The sequence below is a fragment of the Sorex fumeus genome, unplaced genomic scaffold, assembly GCF_029834395.1.
Source record: "Sorex fumeus unplaced genomic scaffold, SorFum_2.1 ptg000044l, whole genome shotgun sequence".
NCBI classification, from domain to species: domain Eukaryota; kingdom Metazoa; phylum Chordata; class Mammalia; order Eulipotyphla; family Soricidae; genus Sorex; species Sorex fumeus.
The window spans coordinates 23,142,319-23,164,306 of NW_026606101.1; the positions used below are offsets into that span (position 1 = coordinate 23,142,319).

General features: G+C 51.3%; 1 protein-coding gene across 1 annotated transcript; it reads right to left on the reverse strand.

Annotated features, from left to right (window-relative positions):
* Positions 1–3,392: 3,392 nt before the first annotated feature.
* LRRN4 (leucine rich repeat neuronal 4) lies at positions 3,393–15,342 on the reverse strand. Its single transcript, XM_056121592.1, has 4 exons — positions 14,673–15,342; positions 11,822–12,026; positions 9,439–9,576; positions 3,393–4,565 (listed from the first exon to the last, which is right to left on the reverse strand). Exons 1-4 carry the CDS (start codon positions 15,340–15,342, stop codon positions 3,419–3,421), a joined length of 2,160 nt encoding a protein of 719 aa, XP_055977567.1. The 3' UTR covers positions 3,393–3,418.
* Between the last annotated feature and the right edge of the window lie 6,646 nt (positions 15,343–21,988).

Here is a 21,988-nt window from a genome sequence, read left to right on the forward strand (position 1 = left end):
GAGGCCCCTGAGCACTGCCAGGAATGGCCCTGGGGGGCCCTCCAGCATTACAGGGCTCCAGCAGCATTGAATCCTCAGACACTAGCCCTGAATCACCAGCCCAGCTGGCTAGATATCACCAGGCGTAACCCCAGGGCTCCCTGAGCACTGCTTGGGAGACTTCCAAAGATGAAATACAAAGGTAGGTCAGAAGCAAAACTCAAGCCTCTTGACAATTGCATCCTTGCATTAGAATAACCTGCAGCTTGCGGGTCTGCCAGAACTTGGGACATACTGATGCCTGGTGCCAGGGTCACTGTCTTGGGAAGTGGTGAGGAAATGGAGGAGTGGAGACTGGCTCACCCTTCTCTCCTTCTCGAACCTTCCATACAGTCTCAGAACTTAAGGAGGCCTCATGAGGCTGGAATTGGAAGTTCCATGTGGTACAGTAAATATCAGCACTAGCAAAGCATGAGTACACAGAATTTTTATAGGAGCCATACTATGTTGGGGGTTCCCAGGACCCCTTCTGGCAGACCTAGGCCTGAGGCCCTTGGGTGTTTGGTACTTTGGTATTCAGGAGCCACCAGGGTCATACCCGGTGGTGCATTGTAGAGCCACAGATAGTGGGGTTCAAACTCAGCCTTGCACTTGCTAGGCATATGCTTTAACATTTGTTCTCTCTCCCCAACTCCTTCCCTCCACCCCTTGGAAATACTTTTAAAGGGGAGAAAGTATTCATAGGGAAAATTAGAATTGTGTCTTGTGTTTGCTTATGCTTTAGTGCTATTTGGATTGACACGGATGCATAGATGGCGTGGACCAAGAGGCTTTAGTATTCAATTCTTAATCTAGTGCTATTAATACTTTCTCCACTTCAACTCTTAGAAAAATGATGCAAGTCTACCAAGGTTTTGAATATTCTAAAAAAAATTCTGCTAGTTTACAAAACATTAAAATTCAGCATGTAATTTTCATATACACAGAATGGCATGACATTCATTGTGCTGCTTTCAGTGTAACAGCAAAACGACATTTAATTACTACACCTCTGACTGTTCCTATGTAAATTAAGTCTTTGTTTGCAGTTATTTTTGTTGTGGTGGTGGTATTGGGTTTGCCCAGAGATGCTGGACATTGTGCTTGAAGTTGTACCCAGGATTGAAACATTGATCCATACCCCTAAGGCCTTTTTCATTATTTTTATTGTGTTTGTTTTGAGCCACACCTGACTGTTCAGGGGTTACTCCTGGGAAGTGCTCTGGAAACTACCCCGAAGTGGATTGAACCCTTGTTGCAAGCTAGTAAAGTGCCTTACCCTCTGTATTAATCTCTTAAGCCCCTGGCCTTGCAATTTTAATTAGGAGCTGGTAGATACCTTTTACACCACCTATTCTGATTCTCTTGGTTATCTAAGTGACAAAACATCCACACACATTGGATTTATTTTTCTCTTTCTTTTCTTTTTTTTTTTCTTCTTTTAAACTACACCTGGCTGTGTTCCAGCGTTCCAGGCTTACTCCTGGCTCTGTACTTAGGGATCATTAATTTGGTTGCTCAGGGGACCTTAGGCAGTGCGGGGATTGAACCCTGGTTGACTGCATGCAAAACAAGTGCTTTACCCACTGTTCTCTAGCCCTTCACCTTGGAATTTGGGGGAGCTTTTTCCAAACTTAGAAATATTTAGTGTGGGAGCCGCAGTGATAATAATAAGCAGGTGAGGCAATTGGCATGCAGCTGACCCAGGTGCAATCTCCGCCTTCCCATATTGACCCCAGAGCAAGCCAGGATTAATTGTATTTATTTATTTTTTTTTTTTAGGTCACACCTAGCAATGCACATGGGTTACTCCTGGCTCTGCACTCAGGAATCACCCCTGGCGGTGCTCAGGGGACCATATGGGATGCTGGGAATCGAACCCAGGTTAGCCGAGTGCAAGGCAAACACCCTATCCACTGTGCTCCAGCCCCCCCCCCCCAGGATTAATTTTTGACGTGAACCAAAAACCCAAAATTTAAAAAGTGTTATGGGACTAGAGCTATAATAAGCAGATAGGGTGTTTACCTTGCACACAGCCCACTTGGGTTCGATCCATGGCATCTCATGGTCCCCCAAGCACCACAGAATTCCTGAGTGCAGAGCCAGGAGTAATCCCTAAGCATTGCCGGGTGTGACCCAAAAAGAAAGCAAAAAAAAAAAAAGTTGGATCGGAGAGATAGTTCAACAGGCTGCATCTGATCAGGCACATGCTTTGTACACAGGAGGCCTCCTTTTCATCCCCAGACAGCATGGTCCCCTGAGCATTATATGTTGTACCCATCCCCTCCCCCAGTTTTAAAAAAATAGTCTTTTTGTATGTCTCACAAGTGTTCACAGGTTACAGTCAAACGTCTAAAACCAGAAGCACATTTCCTCCCATAGCCTGAAATGGAATTAAAAAACTTGAGGCCTTCAAGAAGCATTGTAGTTCTGCTCTCTCACCCCAGGTCTCAGATTAAAAATTCACCCAAGCCAATTCTTGAGTAATCACCGTCTTAACTGGAGCTTGGCCAGGAGGAGCTTCCTTGAGGATGTCCCTCCTTCTAATCACTAACGTGGCAGCAGTTGGACCATGAGATTTCTGTGTTCTGTAGTTCTGCTTCCAACATCATTGTCCTGGGTGGGGGGAGTGGGGGAGTGACTGCTGAAAAGGCCAAAAAAGAAGGAGACACGGAAATGGAATTGCTGGGTCATACAGATGCTGAATTCCTAGTCATTTGAAATGTCCGTTTTGTTTGCCGCAGAGGTTGAACTTGTCAACATTCTCACTAGCAGTGGATGAAAGTTCCTTTTCCCCCCCATTCACGCCAAGCTTTTGCCTTTATTTTTGATGTCTCACTGGTGTGAGGTGATAATCTGATTGTTTTGATATGCATTTTCCCTAAGTGGTGAAGAGCCTTTTTTCCCCCCATACATCCACTGGCCATCTATCCACTTGAAATCTTTTCATCTCTTTCCCCCATTTCTGGACGGAATTTTTTTGGTTATAAGTTTATCTGAGGGTGGTGGCTAAGAGCGGTCCTTGGAACATAGGTGAAGAGAAGCAGACACTGGCGGTGGGTGCGGTGCTGGAACGATGTATGCATGCAGGAAATCTAATCACGGAGCTTCAAATTTAAAAAAAAAAAAGTTAAAACACACAAATGCCCAGCAGCGATGGGAGTGGGCTGGTATAGACAGGTCCTTTCAGGGAACAGACTTTGACACTTTAGGAAGAGAAGGCAGTCCATCGAATGAGATGCTCAGCGCAGCTGCAAGGGCCTGGCGCGTGTGCCCGCAGCTTGCTGATTTCCCAGGCGGTCCAGGCCCCGCAAAGCTGACGCGGGCGTCTCAGACCGTCCGTTCTCGTCCTTTGTGCAACATCCCCAAAGTGGGTCCGCTTGGAGCTGGGGAAACGGGGCTAATTCCAGGTCTGGAGCCGGAGCGGGTAGTCGAAGGCGGGGTTTTTGTAGGCCACCAGGTGAGTGTCGCAGCGGCGCGGGCCGGGCGCGCGGGCCCGCCGGCAGAGGCATACGGACAGCACCAGGGTACTGAGCAGCAGCAGGCCGGAGGCGGCGGCCAGGCCGGCCAGGAGCAGCGGCCAGCTGGGCTGGGTGCGGAAGGCGCCGCAGGCCCCGCTCGCGTCCACCGCCTGCAGCGGGCTACGGCCCGCGCGGTTGGCCGCCAGCACGCACACGCGGTACGCGGTGCCCGGCGCCAGCCCGTACAGGGGATGCTGCCGCGCTGTGGCGTAGATGCCCTCCACCGCCCACGACTGGTTCCCGTCGTCGCGGTACAGGCGGATCTCGTACGCGCGCACCACCGAGTTGGGGGCGCACCAGCTGAGCAGCGCCGACGTGTCGCGGATCTCCGACACCCCCAGCAGCTTGGGGGGCTCGGGCGGGGCGTCGTCCCCGCTGAGCCCTGGGCACCGGCACCGCAAGCGCCTCTGCAGCTCGGCGCACGGGGTCTGCAGATGCTTGCAGGGCTGGTAGTCGCAGGCCGCGGCCAAAGCTGGGCCCCGCACCTCCGCCGCCGTCCCCTCCCCAACCTCGCTGGCGTCCCCGTCCAGCAGCAGGACCCCGATGCCGCCCGCCGACGGGGTCTGCGCGGGAGCCGGCGGGGGGCGCCGCGTCCTTCGGGAGTTCCCGGGTTTCGGCCGTTTACTGGCCGTGGGCCCGGTGGCAGCGGAGAGGTTTGGTCCGAGCTGGGTCGCGAGTTCTTGGCGCTCTGTCACCGCGGGCCCCCCGAAAGGGAGGTGGGGGGTGCTGGGACCCGTAGTCCAGGGGGTCGGGGAGCCAACAGCCAGCTCCCTGGCATCCTTGTGGGCATCTGCCGCGACGGTGGGGGGCTTGGTGCCATTCTGTCGGGTTGGGCCCGGCGGGGCAGAGAGGATGTTGGCAGCTGGTGCGTGCGTGGAGCTTCCCACCGAGGGGAGACTGGCATCGCGCGGGGTGGTGCTTTGCTCCGCTTGGCACACTCCGGGCAGCTGTGAGAGCGCAAGAGGGGTTGAGAAGGTTCCCCCGGGGTTCGTGCCATCAGCCGGGGCGCACAACGTGTCTGCAGGCCTGGAGGGAAAGCCAACGCGTTAGAAAGTTGGCAACAGGGCTGCTTCTGTGCTAGGATCTGAGTGATCGGTGCAGACCTTCCCCTCTTTGTGAAGTCTTGTCAGCAGCCCTGCCTGGAACACTTGGGTCCCTGCCTGTGCAGTTCATTCATACCCATCCTCCGGAGCAGAAGAAAGTAGGAGCCAGCAGGCACTTGCTCCACCGGGTTTGGCTCCCCCTGCAACGTATAGTCCTCCGAGTACCGCCAGAGGCCGCTCCTGAGCAGTCAGGAAGAGACCACCAGGAGTAGCACTGGGTGCAGCCCCCAATCAAGTAAATAAAACAGAACCTGGGGGTATGGTGCCCCCAGCAGATCAATCTGTACCTGTGAGGCGAGTGCATCAGGAGCCTGATGGTGCATTCGGACTTCCAGATACCCCAAAATTGCTGCTGTGCCTTTGGCCAGACCCCAAAAATTTGTGGCAAAATTTACCAAGCTAGTAAACAGCCAAAAGTTAGGTATGTGGGAGACACACCCACAAACCACCTCCGGCTCAGCTATATAATTATAGGCATGGTCTCTCTGGTTACTGATTGAACTGCTTAATGGCCATGATCCCAGAGACTCAGAAACAAATCTCGAAACCCAGCGGCTTTTGGCAGAAATAGTCCTGACCACGCAGTAGGTTACTGTTGCCAGGCCACCCCAGGGGGGAAAGGGTGCTCCACCTGCTTCTCCCTGGCGGCTCAGTGGCCTTCATCCTCCAGAGGCCATTGGACAGTCAGGCTTGGGCCCGCAGTGACGAAACTTGTTGGGCCTCACAGGATGGGGGGAGCCGGACCTGTCCTCCCCATCCCAAGGAGACCCCAAGTCATCACCCACGAATGGCCTCTCTGGCTCCTGATCAAGCTGCTTAACGGCCATGATCCCAGAGACTCAGAAACAAATCTCGAAACTCAGCGGCTTTTGGCAGAAATGTGTCCTGACCACGCAGTAGGTTACTGTCGCCGGGCCACCCCAGGGGGTAAAGGGTGTTGTCCCTCCGCCTGCTCCCTCTTGGCGGCTCAGTGGCTGTCATCCTCCAAAGGCCATTGGACAGCCAGGTCTGGGCCCACAGTGACGAAACTTGTTGGACCTCATGGGATGGGGGTGGAGCTGGGCCTGTCCTTCCCCACCCCAATGAGACCCCAAGTCATCGCCCACGAACGGCCTCTCTGGCTCCTGATCAAGCTGCTTAATGGCCATGATCCCAGAGATTCAGAAACAAATCTCGAAACCCAGCTGCTTTTGGCAGAAATGCGTCTGGACCCCTCAGTAGGTTACTGTTGCTGGGTCACCCCAGGGGGGAAAGGGTGCTGTCCCTCCACCTGCTTCTCCCTGGCGGCTTGGTGGCCGTCATCCTCCAGAGGCCATTGGATAGTCAGGTCTGGGCCTGCAGTGACAAAACTTGGTGTGCCTCACGGGATGGGGGTGGAGCCGGGCCTGTCCTCCCCGTTCCAAGGAGACCTCAAGTCATCGCCCACGAACAGACTCTCTGGCTCCTGATCAAGCTGCTTAACAGTCTTGATCCCAGAGACTCAGAAACAAATCTCGAAACCCAGCGGCTTTTAGCAGAAATTCCTCCAGATTTAGGTGTTAAAATTTCAGAATTTCAAAATCACATGGCCCTACTGCAGCCACGTGACATCATGTTATTCATAACCAGCAATAGAAAACAAATTGTCTACTGTTGCCTTTTCAGCAGATCTGAGTGTTGGGGTAAAATCTCAAATAATAATGGTGGGTCCGGTGTCGAAATATTGAATGTGATTGATCCAAGTAGAGAGAGAGTAATGTGGAAATCATCTGCCCCACAGGTAGGGGGAGGGTGTGGGATGGGGGTATACTGGGGCTTTTGGTGGTGGAGAATGGGCACTGGTGAAGGTACGGGTGTTTCATTGTATGACTGAGACTTAAACCGAAAGCTTTGTAACTGCTCTCATGGTGATTCAATAAATAAAATTATAAAAAAATGAAAAAAAAAGTAAGGTGGAGTTAATGCCCAATTCAATCATCTAATCAGTGGCTGAATAAATAGCAGTACTCCTACATAAAAGAAGGAAAAAAAAAACAGAACCCACCTCCTGCCCTTATCATCCCCACTGGGCTGAGAAGAACGTGGCAGCTCAGAAGGAGGAACCCCCTGCTGAGATACCACGGCCCAGGGCACTGGGAGGAAAAGTCCTTTTTCTAAGAGTTCTCCCAACCACTGGCACTTTCCTGTTGGTTCAGGGCTGAGAGAACTGGTTAAGAATGCACACCAGCTTACTTACTCTGAGTGTTTGCCATGTGCTACAAACTGTTGCTGACCCCTAATTGCATCAACAAGGTTTTTTAAAAAGTACCTTGCCTGAACAGTGGGGGTAGAAATACACACTTTACCTAAGCCTTAGGAGAAAAACAGAAGCAAGCCCCTAGGAATCATTTCTGCCCCTGTGATTCTAATTTTGTAGATCTGAGCTGTCATCACTTTAAGTACTAAGACTATCTTTCTGCTAGTTTGTTTTTGTTTGGGGGGCCACATCCAGTGGTACCCAGGACTTCCTCCTGGTTCTGAGCTCAGGAGTCACTCCTGGCTGGCAGTGACCCCTCAGCAACAGAAGACTACATTAAGTGCCTGGGGATTGAACTGTAGTCAACTACGTGCAAGAAAATCACCTTAACCCCTACTCTCTCTCTCTCTAACCCAATTTTAACAACCTTAATCCACATTACTGATAAGAGAAAGAACACATGGAGGGTGCGGGATCCCGGAGGAAAAAAAAAAAAAAGAAAAAACAGGTTCCAAAAAGAGCCAAGTTCACCCGCAAGTTCCAGATGGAGTAGGCGCCGCATCTCGCCTCCCCCAGATGGAACCCCGGTGACCAAATCCACATTACTTAGCTCCATTTTAGGGGTGAGGAAATAAAGGCACTATTAGCAGTAATATTGTTAGAAATAGCAGCATAAAGAGGCTTGTACTCCTAACCCAGGGACTGGTTGCTTCCCTTTGGGAAGCAGGCTGGGGTGGGGGAGGGTGCAGAAAGAACCCCACTGCACAGATAAGCCAGACAGATAGTACAGGAGATAAGGCACTTGCCTTGCATGTCACCTACCCAGTTCTGTCTCCTTCCTCTACTACATATGGTCCCTGAGCACTGTCAGGAGGTCACTCCTAAGCACAGAGCCAGGAATAGCTCCTGAGCAACACAGGATTTATGGGAAATCATCTCCCTAACAACAACAACAACAACAACAACAATAAATCCCTAAAGCTGGAATATTCCCTGGGATAAAACAACTTAGGTCTTCACATACAAAGGGTTCGCAAGTGTGCACCCAGGACAGACTGGAATAGTGGGAAAGAATAGATGCCAATGATATCTGCTGGCTACAAATAATAGAATAAAACTGTTTAAGGTCTTTAGGATGTAGGGGGTAGCATGGGAAAAACAGAACAGGAAGCCATCTTTTATACTTTAAGGGTTCCTGCCGATCAGCTATGTAAATACTCCAGCCTCAGCTCTTCCAGTATTTATTGTACATTCATGTGTTTACTCTCCTTATGGTCTCTGTCAACTTAATCTGTCAATATGGCATTGAACCAATGGCCTGTCCCTGAGATCACTGATCTTTATACTCAGGTGACCCTAAAGTTTGGACAGTCCTTGTGTGTGTGTTTGTTTATCTCATTTTCTGTGGCCAGCCCTGATGGATTTGTAGGACCGGTTTAGCAGGATTCACAACGGTTGTGGCCCAGCCCCCTTCCCCACCTCCCCCAGACCCCTTCTCCAAAACATTAGAACTCTGGCTATATCCAACAGTCAATGGGATGTCCTCCTTGGGATTCCTTTCCTGCTGTCTGTGAGAACTCTATAAAACCAGCCTCTGTTGTGGTGTGGGGACTTTGTGGGGCCTAGAGAGTAAAAGCACGGTTTAATTTTTTTTTTTAAAGAAGTCAATTTATTTAATTTATTTTTTTCTTTTTTGGGTCACACCCAGCAATGCTCAGGGGTTACTCCTGGCTTTGCACTCAGGAATTACTCCTGGCGGTGCTTGGGGGACCATATGGGATGCCGGGGATCGAACCCAGGTCGGCTGCGTGCAAGGCAAATGCCCTACCCACTGTGCTATCGCTCCAGCCCCAAAGCACAGTTTAATTTTAAAATATTTTCCTTGTCTGAGACTGAACCCTGGGCTTTAAGCATGCAAAGCAATTACAGTATAGCTGACATACAGCCCCTAGCCAAGAGCCCAATTTTAGAAGACGGAACCTTCTCTATCCATCTTCTACCTGGATCTAAGAAAATTCCCTCTTTGGGTCCTAATCTGCACTTCCAATAGATGAAGCGAAGATGGCACTGAGCTGGCAAACACAATCCAGCAGTTAAATAAGCCTCATTTCTTTTTTCTTTTTTTTTTCTTGCTTTTTGAATCACACCTGGAGATGCACAGGGGCCACTCCTGGCTCTGCACTCAGGAGTCATTCCTGGAAGTGCTCAGGGGACCATATGGGATGCTGGGAATCGAACCTGGGACGGCCACGTGCAAGGCAAACACCTTACCTGCTGTGCTATCTCTCCAGGCCCAATAAGCCTCATTTCTTTTTCTACTGGACACAGACCACATTTCCCAGCTTCCTCTGCAATGGGCGTGGCCTGATGATTAACTTCTGGCCAATGGGATGTGAGCAGAAGTGCTCCTCCTTCCTCTCCATCCTGTCCTGGCTGGTAGGAATGATTTTCCATAACTAGGCTCGAACAACCACCCTGCCCAATACTGCCAACCTGCTCCAAGCAAGTCATGAGCCATTGGAGCATCAGCTCCAAAAGCCTTACCCTCATCCCTCAGCTCTCCCCTTTGCCAACGTGTTACCTGCTTACAACGGTGCTCTTCCTATCCACAAGGAGCCAGGATAACTCACAGCTGCAAGTGAGAGGGTTGCCAAAGAGATGGATGGACAGGACCTGGGAGGAATGCAGAGTCCACGGAGGGAAGGAAGTCAAGTTGCAACTGAAATGCACAGAAAATCAATTAAATTGAGCTTTTTTGTTTAAATTGGGTCAAAACTACTAGAGAGGCTGGGTGAATGGGCCAGTGCTGACATCAGAGCTCTTGGGAACAGGAGTTGAACTGGCCCCAGAGACCCAAGAGTCAAACTTAAACGTTGTCAACGCCTAAATTACTCTTTCTCTCACTCCCATCTGGATCAAAAATGTCACCCTACACTCAGTGGAATACCACTCGGCCATAAGTAAAGATGAGGTCATACAATTTGCGGATACATGGACAGATCTGGAGTGAGACAAATCAGATACAGAATGATCTTGCTCATATTTGAGATGGGCTGGAGTGATAGCACAGTGGTAGGGCATTTGCCTTGCACGCAGCCAGCCCAGCCGAACCGGGTTTGATTCCTCTGCCCCCTCTCGGAGAGCCTGGCAAGCTACTGAGAGTATTCAATATTATTCAGTATGCCAAACACAGTAACAAGAAGTCTCACAATGGAGACGATACTTGGCCCGCTCAAGCAAATCGATGAACAACGGGAGGACTAACTAACTAACTAACTAACTAACTAACTAGTAGGGGAATATCAAATTCCCAAAGGCCATAGAAATGAAGAACTTGTCTTCAGTAAGAAGCTTGTCTTACTGAAACTGGTCTTCAGCAAGAAGCTTGCCACCAAGGCAAAGCAGGGGGTGATGTTAGAGAAGGGACAATGAGGGAAGGGAAAAAGGGTTGGGGGAGGGTCGAGGAAGCAGGGTTGAGGGATGGAACAGGGGACATCGGTGGAAGAACGTGGACACTGGTGAAGGGATTGGTGTTAGAACACTGTACACCTGAAACTTAATAATGAATAACTTTGTAACTCTGTAATTCACGGTGATACAATTAAAATGATGATTAAAGAAAGTGTCACCCACACAGTGCATTCTGGCCAGAGCTTCTGGTCCCTCTAGGTCCCTAGCTGAGCAATCTCCCAGTGACCTTCAGCTTGTTCAGCCACTCTTTCCTTCCCTACATGCTCTTGCCTCCTGGGTTCCAGGTCACCATTATCTCCTGGCTGACCAACCACACTCTTTTTTGTTTGTCTGGGGGCCACACCTGCTAGTGTGTGTATGTCTCATGGTGATTCAATAAAAATTAAATTAAGTAAAATAGGGGCTGGAGCGATAGCACAGAGGGTAGAGTGTTTGTCTTGCACACAGCCAACCCGGGTTTGATTCCCAGCATCCCATATGGTCCCCTGAGCACCCCCAGGAGTAATTCCTGAGTGCACGAGCCAGGAGTAACCCCTGTGCATTGCTGGGTGTGACCCAAAAAGAAAAAAATAATAAAGTAAAATAAAGGAGAGAAGTTCCCTACTGGTAGTGACCATGGGGCAAAGGCGTCTACTCCCTGGGAGCAGAGATAGCCCCCGATGCTGTTTCACTAGAGAATTCAGGGACAAAGCTGCCTTTTGGGAGAAGAGATACAGGGACACTTTGGACAGCACTGGGCCACAAGCCACCAACCCTGACCACTACCAAAAGTTGAACTTTCTACCCTCCAGCCCACTCAAACCCTGATAAAGGCTGATTTGCACAAATCTCTAGGCAAACAGGTAGACCCAGAAATATAGAAAACCCTGATGGTTTCATCTCCTCTTCCTGCTGCAAATATTTTAGTCTGAGTATAATGGAAATTTGATAAGCAGGAGAGTCTGGAATATGTTTTTAGGCCACAGCTGGCTATGCTCAGGGTTTACTTCTGGCTCTGTGCTCAGGGATCATTTCTGGAGGTGCTCAGGGGACCACATGTAGTGCCAGGTATCAAATCCGGGTCAAATGCATGCAAGGCAAGCGACCTAGCTGCTCTTCTATCTCCTTGGCCCCAAGTCTGAAGGTTTTTTGTTTTTGTTTTTTTTTTTGCTTTTTGGGTCCCACCTGGCAATGCACAGGGGTTACTCCTGGCTCTGCACTCAGGAATTACTCCTGGCAGTGCTCCGGGGACCATATGGGATGCTGGGAATCAAACCAGGTCGGCCATGTGCAAGGCAAATGCCCTACTCACTGTACTGTCGCTCCAGTCTCCAAGTCTGAAGTCTTAATATTAGTCTAGACTGGACTAAGTTGCCTATTGTTATGGATGGAGCAGCGGGTCTCCTTCAATGGATGTGGGAGAACAAACCTCCAGAGAGGATCTGACTGAGCCATGGGCGGATAATCAGTACTGGACAAAACTGATGGTGTGACTGAGTCTCAGAAACACTTACTTCTGGAACTGAAGGACTTGGAGCTGAGGGGTGTCCTGAAAGATTTTTGTGTGCACCGAAGAAAGTGCCGGTGAGTCTTGGCAATCCAGCTGCCGCAGGTTGGGGGTCATCTGGAAAATGCCCCCCTCCAGGCTGCTCAGTCTGGGCATCTTCCTCAGGTAGAGATATGTGAGCTTCGGCAGGTCTCGGGTCCACCCGGACCGAACTGAAATACAGAGGGGTCGAGACTGAGGGGTGACTAATCAATCCTGGAGGTCAGTACAGCACTTAGCAAACACAAGAGTGACAGGGGGCGGGAAAAGGTCAGTGCTGACCCCACGCACAGTGGGCAGCGTGAGGAAACTCAGATGCAGGGGTCAGTTCAGTCGGAAGGAGAAGCAGTTCATCCTTCTAGCCCCAACAGACCCAGGGCTAGAAGGCCCTGAGTGGACAATGATCAGCCTAAGGTCACCAGCTGGGAAGGGACAGAGGAAGGACTCTGTCCAGGACTCTGCCCCCACCTGCTGGCCATTAAATTTCACACAGAAATACAGTGAATTTCACTGTGATGGTGACTGGGAATGGGGATTTGGGGGGCCTGAGGGCCACACTTGGGGGTGCTTGAGGGCCCCTCCTGGCTCGGTGCTCAGCGGAGGGAGTGGGGATTTTGAGGAAGGAAGTAAAGAGGAGAGGAGGAACCTGGAGTTGATCTAGGACCGAATTTTGTGCTTACTTTAATAGCACTGCAGCACTGTCCTCCCGTTGTTCATTGGTTTGCTCAAGCAGGCACCAGTAACATCTCCATTGAAAGACTTTTTGTTACTGTTTTTGGCATATTGAATATGCCACGGGGAGCTTGCGAGGCTCTGCCTTGCGGGCAGGATACTCTCAGTGGCTTGCTGGGCTCTCCGAGAGGGACGGAGGAATCAAACCCAGGTCTGCCGTGTGCAAGGCAAACACCTTACCCACTGTGCTATCGCTCCAGCCCATAGAAAGGTTAATTAACAACAATATTTGGATTAATTTTTAGTATGTCTCTAGACAAGCTCAGAAGGGTGTATTTATTTTGGAAAGCAAAAGAACTGATAAAATGCACAAAAAGCCCAAATGTAATATTAAAAAAATGACTTGGTTTTTATAGTTAAAAACCCAAAGTGAATGGTAAGATTAAGATTGCTAATTAAAAAATAAATTGTGAGAACCCAATGAGAAGCCCAAGTAAGCAGCAGTAGTAGTGGCAAACACCAGGCCCCACAGGACAGGGGAGGAGCTGGTCCTTCTCCTCACCCCACCCCTATGGGACTCTGAGATGATGCTCATGAATTGCCCTCGGCTACTCACTAAGCTCCTAAATGGCTACGATCCAGAGACACACAAACAAATCTTGGAAATGAGCAGCTTGCTGCAGAGATATCTCCAGACCCTAATTATTAAAATTTTAGAATTCCAAGAGCACACGGCCATGTGGCATTATATGCTATTCATAACGAGCAATTCAAAACAAATTGTCTAGCACTGCCTTTCTGGAAGGTTTGAGTGGTGGTGGGAAAATTAATAGATGGAGAAAATTCCCTCTCCCCCCACCCCTTACAGTAGGAATGGATCATTATAGACACATAAAGTACTTTGGAAAAATAAAATTAGAGCTGGAGAGATATTATAGTGGGAAAGGCACTTGCTTTGTGCTTGGCCGACCCCAGCATTGCATATGGTCCCCCAGCATGGACACGGTTACTCATGAGCACAGAGTCAGGAGCACTGAGCATTGCTGGGTGTGACTTTAAGCCCCCTAGTTATAATTAATAATAATAATAATAATGTCCAGGGCTGGGGAGATACTTTGAAAGAAGGACTGAGTGCCCCCAAAGCGGTCCTAACACACAGGAGGCCAGATTCAATACCTGGCACCACATTGCTTTGCATTCAGTTAACCTGGATTTGTTTCCACAGAGGGTCCCAGGAGCAGCCGAGTTAGGAGTGGGAGTAGTCCCTGAGTAATGCCAGGTGGGCCCCAATAGATAAAAATAAATAAAATAATAAAACAAAGAAAAACCAGCCTTGGGGATCAGAGGAGTTCACCACGGTACAGAAGAACTGGACTTTCACCCGCCTCCTGGGTCCTGTTAGAATGGTCCGCGTTCACAGAAGCAACTTTAACTAACCCAGTGGGAAAAACAGCATATTCACCTCTGCGCATCAGTTGCTCATATTAACTGTAAGTACGATGTTAGATGATCCCCAAGAAATGCCTCCACTCCCCACACCTCCAGCCCCTCCATAAAGTCTTCCCGACGGGAAGTAGCAGAACAGAGTGAGGGTTCTTGGCTTGTTTTTATGAGGTTTGGAAGAAACACCTAGCAAAGCTCAGGGCTTACCCCTGGCTCTACACTCAGGGTCGCGTCTGGCAGTGCTTCGGGGACCACATAGGGTGCCGAGCACTGAAGCCGGGTGAGCAGCGTGAAAGGCAAACACTTTATCCTCTTGGTTCACCCCGGCATTGCATATGGCCCCTCAGCACGGACACGGGTCACTCATGAGTGTTCAGAGTGTGGGTTCTGGACCTAGAAAGAGGTGGGCTTTGGGTTCTAGAAACTGTAGCCTCGGGTTTGGAGGCACCATGAGCGCGTCCACCCGCTCTGTGCCTGATCGGATTCCTGGGTGCAAAGCAGATAACAGCACTTTCCACCTCCGGGGCCCAAGCGGTTGCTCCAGGTCTGCTTCGACCGCATCAGCGGGCGATCCAGGTGCAGTTACTGCGGAGACGCGCGGTGAAGCTCCGCCAGGACTGGACGCAGGTCCAGGCCCGGCTCCGGGAGCGCGCGCCCAGCCCGGCTCTGCATCCCCCGTGGGGGAGGGGGCTCCCGGCACTCACTCTGCTCCAGGAACGTGCCGCTGAGATCCAGGACCTCGAGCGCCGCCAGGGCCGCGCCGCCCGCCGCGGTGAAGGCGCCGTCGGGGAGGTCCCCGCGCGCGCCCCGGCCCAGGGCGGTGGAGGAGAGGTTGAGCAGGCGCAGCGCGGGGAAGCAGGAGAAGGCCCCGGGCCGCAGCGCCCGCAGCGGGTTGCCGGCGAGCGACAGCGTGCGGAGGCCGCTGCGGGCTGCGGGACCGCCGCACGACGGCAGCTCGACCAGGCGGTTGTCGGCGAGGTCCAGCGTGTGCAGCGCCGCGGGCTCGCCGGGGCCCCAGCTCAGCGCCTCCACGCGGTTGTGGCGCAGCGACAGCACCCGCAGCTGCGGCAGGTGCCCGAGGTCCGCGGCGCCCAGGGCGCGCAGCAGGTTGTGGCTGGCGTCGAGGGTTTGCAGCTCGCGCGGCAGGCAGCGCGGCAGGAGCTCCAGGCTGCGATTCGCGAGCGTCCAGGCCGCCACCCCCGCGGCGGGCAGCCCCTCGCAGGGCGACGCCGTGGCGTTGCCGGGCTCAGTCTCCTCCAAGGGGCCCTGCTGCGTGAGCCAGAAGACCGGGGCCTGCTCCCGGGGGCGCTCGGCCCCGCCCCGCAGCAGCGGCTGCAGTTGCAGTAGCAGCAGCAGCAGGAGGAGGCACCTCATGGCCCCGCGCCTGCGGAGAGAACAGCAGGAGCCGTCGGTCAGACGCAGCGCTCCTGGGCGGCACAGGGGCTGGGGAGTTCCCTAAGGCAGCGGGACTGTACCCTAGAATCACCTGACAAGCGTAGTGCCCTTGCTCCTGTCTGATCTTCTCTCGAGGTTGGAGAACACCCACTTGTTCTTTATTTCCTTCCTTCCTGGCTTTGGTTTTGGGGTCACACCTAGTGATGCTCAGGGCTTAGTCCACTTCTGCACTCAGGAGTTACTCCCGGGGGTACTCAGGGGGAACCATATGGGGCGCTGGATGTCGACCCTGATCGACTGAGAGCAAAGCAAGTCCCCCCACCAACCCACTGTCCTAGGAGCCCCAGAGCCTGTCTTTTCTTGCTGTCAGTTCTCCCCAGGCGTTCAGGAGCTGCCTCTACACTCCATTAAGGGTCTAGAGAATGGGCTCAGCGGAGAAGCAGCTTTGCTGGAAAAGATCAAGGGACTTAGACAAAGATTGTGTCACTTCCAAGGAAACTTAGTGGCCCGACTTTTTCCCTTAGGACTTCCGTGAGGCTGGTTTGTCGCTGACCTGTATGCTTGACATATTATTATTATTGTTATTATTGTTATTGTGGTTTTGGACGACACATAGTACCGTTAAGGATGCTAAGTGTGGTGCCGGATTTGAACCTGGGTCAATGCCATGCAAGATAAAAGTGTCTTAATCATTTCGCTTATCCCTCTAGTCTAATGGGTCATCTTTTTAAAAAAAGTACTAAACAGCAGGTAAGGTGCTTGCCTTGCATGCAGTTGACGGGTTCGATCCCCGGCATTCCATATAGTCACCTAGGACCATCAGGAGTGATCTGAGTGCAGAGCCAGGAATAACTCCTAAGCATCCTTAGATGTGCCCCCCCGCCCCAGCCCCCCAAAAAAGGGTACTGAGTTTTCTTTGTGGGGGATGTAACTCAATGTAGCCTTCATGGAAGAAAGGCACTCCAGGCAGTTGAGAGTCTTGGGGACCCAGAAGCCAGCCTTCCACAGTTCCACCCTGCTCCCCACAAAAGCCAGAGCTCATGAGATTAGCCCTGCCCAGGAGAAATGGCTACAGATTCCCATACAGTTTCTGGAGTAGCCTAGGGTTGGTGTCCAGAGACCTGTTGGGATTGATCAGGCAGCCAGGACTGATCTGGGAGCCTTGGCCTCGTGTGTGTTTCTGTCCTGGTCTCTGAGCAGCTACTGAGGCCGCAGGGGAAAAACATCCCTCTTACTAACTGGGGTGGGGGGGGGGGGAGTCAAGGAAGTGAGAAATAGTCAGGAAATGGTGATCAGGAAGGAACCCATGGGATCACAGCCAGCCAGACTCACCCGGAAGTTGTCCTCCTGGAGTGCAGTTACCCTGGACTCCCTTAGCGGTCCTCAAGCTTGTCTTAGAGTCCAGGATCCGGTGACTTAGAGAGCAGCTCAGCTCTGAAATCTCAGCAGGCCTGTTTGCCTGACCCCACCCTCCTCCGAGATTCCCTAGTCCCTGAAGCCCCTCCTCCCCGCACTGAAGCTGTGGTCTTTAGCCAACACCCACTCCTCCCAGCCTGAGCCTGCCTTTTTCCAAGCCTGACACCTCCTCCCCGCCCTCCCCTAGCTTCACCTCCCTTCCCGGGACCTTCAGGGTCTGAAAACTAAAGGGAGTCAGTTCTGTGGGTCAAGGTGAGTCACAAAGGTCAATGCCTCCTAGGAGCCCATCCTCCTGACACATGGATTTCATTTGCTAGGGTGCCTGAGGCCGCTGTGAGGGGGAAGCTCCTTTTCCCAAAGGAGAGACAGACCCCAGTGCCCCAATCTGCAATTAGGCTTGCAGCGATTTTCAGGAAAAACTGAGGGAGGGGAAAGGTGTGCTCAGAGGAGTCTGGGAACCGGATGCAGGAGCCCTGAGAAGGGGGCCTCTCTGGGACTCAGTTTGAAATGCAGTGACAGTAATCCTGCCTTAGTGGCCGGGATGATGGATCCCAGTTTTTAGGACCCCCAGGTCTTTCTGCAGGGGCAGAACAAAGCTAGAAGAACTGTGTTTAGATGAGAGGGGCTGAGTTTGGTCATTTCATCCCAGGGCCTTTGATCTGCAAAAGCCTTTGGGCCAGCCCCTCTGGGAACTGCCTGAGAGCCTGAGGCTCTGCCCACACAGACCAGCACCACCGCCACCGGGCTCCTTCTTGCTGTCAGTCCTTATCTAGGCAGCCCCAGGAACCCCAGGACACCTCAGAACTGACCTGCGGGGACTGGCTGAATGACTGGGAATCTGGGGGAGGGAGGATCTTCTCCCAGCCAGCCTCAGACACACCCTTTTTGTGGAAGTGCGCCTGGCGCCTTGCTGGGCGGGAGAGACCTGTCAGGCTCCAGGTCCTGCAAACAAGCCCTGAGCCTTGAAAACCCAGGAGGCCAGGAGGAGGGACAGGCAGGGGGGTGATAGGTGCAGCCCTGCCCTTTGGCGCCTCAGGGAGCCCTTCGCTCCATTCTGTGAGGTTCTCAGCTTATAGCCATCTCCTGCCCAGCTTTTATCAGATTAGCCAGGGGTACCTTGGTGGACAGCCTGAGACCTCATGGGATTTGGGAAGCTTGGGCTGGGCTGTCTTGATGAGGGGTCGAATCCACTGAGCAGGGAAGAGGTTAGGTACCAGTAGTGGGTGGCAAGAGAATATTGAGATTCTTCTTTGTATACAATTAAGCAAAGCTTGAGAGAGACCCCAAGGGGGAAACCCATCCTTGACAGCTTTCAAGGTCATTCCTTTTCATTTTTCTCAAGTCCCAGCCCTTTTATCTTCCTTCCTTCCTTCCTTTCCTCCCACTCTCCTTCCTCTCTCTTTCTTTCTTTCCCTCTTTCTTTCTTTCTTTCTTTCTTTCTTTCTTTCTTTCTTTCCCTCTTTCTCTCTCTCTTTCTTTCTTTCTTTCCCTCTTTCTTTCTCTCTCTCTTTCTTCCTTCCTTCCTTCCTTCCTTCCTTCCTCTCTTCTTTCTTTCTTTCTTTCTTTCTTTCTCTCTTTCTTTCCCTCTTTCTCTCTCTTTCTTTCTTTCTTTCTTTCTTTCTTTCTTTCTTTCTTTCTTTCTTTCTCTCTTTCTTTCCCTCTTTCTCTCTCTCTTTCTTTCTTTCTTTCTTTCTTTCTTTCTTTCTTTCCCTCTTTCTTTCTCTCTCTCTCTTCCTTCCTTCCTTCCTTCCTTCCTTCCTTCCTTCCTTCCTTCTTCTCTTTCTTTCTTTCTTTCTTTCTTTCTTTCATTTGTTTTTGGGCTACACCTGACTCTTGGCTCTGCAGTCAGGAATCACTCCTGGTGGGCCTGGGAGACCATAAGGGATGCCAGGGATGAAAACTGGGTTGGCTATGTACAAGGCAAGTGCCCTGCCCGCTGTCTATTGCTCTGGCCTCTGGAGCCCCAGACTTGTGAGGCAACCCCATATCTCTAAAGCTTGCTGGCTGGCTCACCAGGGCTGACAAACATCTGTCTGGGACCCCTGACCTATGTCTGATTTCGGTCTTTGAACTGCTGTTTGCCATGGGCTGACACAGCCTAAGCAGGCTCGCTCCTGGGGACTGCTCATGTGGCCTTCAGACCAGGAGGGCTTGCTGGTGGCCACAGGGCCATATTTACATACTGGTCAGTCTCCCTGACATGGTTGATTGAGGGGTGAACTCTGCTTATCACCATTATCCCCCCTTTAAAGCTCTGGGCCAGAGAAACAGTTCAATGAGCTAAGTGTGTGCAGGAGGCCTGGGTTTGATCCTTGACACCATGTGGTCCTCTGAGCCAGGAGTGATCACTGAGCACTACTTGTACGGCTTCAAAACCCAAAAACAAACAAACAACATTGGGCTGGAAAGATGATACAGGAGGCAAAGTTGCATGAAGCCAGCCATGGTTTCAATAGTCCTAGACACCATATATGGTCCTCTGAGCATCGTTCCTGAGTACAGAACCAGGAATAGCCCCTGCGCACTGCCAGATTTGGCTCCCAAACCAAACCAAAACAACAAACAAATCCACACCAAGCACTTGCTTCTGTCAGAGTCTAATACCACAGGTGGGCATTAGCTCATGACATCCTCACCAGGTAGTTACTATTCCCAGGCTCCAGAAAGGGAAACCCAGCTAATTGTCCTTCATGCTTAGTCACCACTTTCTGTTGCTTTAAACTGTTGGTTTACATTGTAAACCTTTCCCCAGTAAACATGGACCCAAATCACGTGAGCCTGGGGAAGTCGAGAGATTTCAGAGTTGAGCAGCTCATTCTGAGGATGAACTTTTCGGGCCTCAGTGGGCCCAGGGGTACGCGGCAGTCAGGAAAAAGAGACTCTGGCCCTTCTCAGGGAGTCTGGCCATCTTCTCCAGAAACTTCTCCTCCAGCTCTTCTGGGAATCCAGGAAAAATAGACTGAAGGAAGGCTTGGTGCCCTGCAGACTAGGATGCACTGGGACCAGTGAGACCATGTCTCCAGGTGACACGCCTCACCCAGTGCAATCCACACTGGGCCCTTCATCTCTTTACCCTCTGCCGACACTCCCTGGACCACCTTTTCATGTTAGCTCATTCTTCCATGTGTAGGTTTTTGGGGAGGTAGAGAAGGGTTGGATTTTTTTCTTTTTTAATTGAATCACTGTGAGATACACAGTTACAAAGCTGTTCATGGTCAGGTTTCAGTCATACAGTGTTCCAACACCCATCCTCCACCAGTGTACATTTTCTACCACCAATGTCCCCAGTTTTCCTCCTGTCTCTGTGGCAGGCACTTCTCTCTCTCTCTCTCTCTCTCCCCCCCCCCCCCGTCTCTCTCACACACACACATACATACACAACATGTTTGTTCCTTTACCTATTTTCAATAAGTTGTTCTTATCTAGAGTGATTATTTACAACTGTCTTTGTCATAATGGTCACTTCTCTATCCCCTCAAAAAATGGCTCTGAAGTAAAGACTTGTGGTACAGATGGTTTATTTGAGGACTATAGAGAAGAAACATTGAAGAGAGGAGAAGGTACCATGGACATGCTAATGAGCACCCCATCCCACTGTGTCCCACCCATCTCATCCTACCTCATCCCACCCCACTCACTCCTTCCTACCATGTCTCACCCACTCCACTGCATCCCACCATATCTCACCCCATCCTAAACCCCTGTACCATATCTTTGGCCTACAACAAGAATTTTTCAGACAGGGCTGGAGAGATAGCACAGCAGGTAGGGCACTTGCCTTGCATGCAGCCGACCCGGGTTTGATTCCCAGCATCCCATATGGTCCCCTGAGCACCTCCAGGAGAAACTCCTGAGTGCAGAACCAGGAGTAACCTCTGTGCATTGCCAGGTGTGACCCAAAAGGCAAAAAAAAAAAAAAGAATTTTCCAGATTCCTACACTCTATGGAAGGGGGAAGACCACAGATTAGAGTGTTAGTAAACTCATCCCCTGCCAAGGGTGTGGTTCTTTGTAAATCAATAGCAGTGATCTACTTGACCAACTTCCAGTCTGGATTTAGATCACCACCAGAGCTGTGTTGCTTTGGCCGAAGAAGTGACCTGAGAACTTGTCTAATTCTGGCTCTCTCTGTTCATTTTCATAGACAACTGAACCACAAGAGGGAAATTGACTCATCTGAGATTCCATTAAGAGAGTCCCGGCTCAATTATCCAGCAAGAGGAGAGGTGACCTAATTTTCTTCTATGCTGGACCTGGGTTTGTTTATTTGCACCATCAGTGAGTCTTGTCTCTTGTGGCATTAGCTATGGGGGCCTTTGTCATAGATCTTATCAAGTAAACACACCTGATGAACAGCGTCACCGGGCAGAGCTCTGGGATCTGATATCTGTGGTCTCTATCACCCCAGAGCTCCAGAAAGAAATACCCCCATCACAGGATCACAGGCCTCTGCCCCAGAGACCCAAAATTGCTACTCTCCAAGGGATTCCTGTCTAGCTCTAGTGATGGTACTGACTTTGTGTCAGGTGATTGCCCCTCTCTGGAGTGCAGCTGGCTCTGCCAAGGGCTAATGCAGAGATGCCGAGGCTGGAATGTGGAGGCTCGCAGCTACATTCTTTCCTGACGCTGGAGATAAGCTGGAGGCAGAGAGGGGGCTGTGGGAGGATATGGTACCAGGCTGCTAAGTCTCCGCGAGGCCAGTTCTCAGGGAATGGCATGCGGAAAGGGGGCTTTCAAGTGGTGGGGACCGAGATATTGAAGCGGATGCCACTGACTACAGGCTGAGCAGCCTGGGAGGAGAATGTCTGGAGGAAATAGAGTCCAAGTGGGTTGGGACTTGGGTTGATTTTCCTACTGAGGCGTCATCACCTCAGAGCTGTAGAATTTCTGCTGGCGCTGGGGGAATGGCAGGATGTGTGAGTCCCAGGGAGAGTGGGCAGGAAAGAGATGTATATGGGAGAGAGAGACTGGAGGAGAAAGTGGGTTGTTTGATGCTGACACATGCACAGAAGCAGTTCAGGAGCTAGGTTGATGGGCCAGTGGCTATCCTGGATAGAGAGTTATTTAAGGGGCTGGAGCCATAGCCCAGTGGGTAGGGTGCTTGCCTTGCAAGTGGCCCACCCAGATTTAATTTCCAGCACCGCATACAGTCCCCCAAGTCCTGCCAGGATTGATCCCTGAGCAAAGAACCAGGAAGAAGTTCTGAGCAC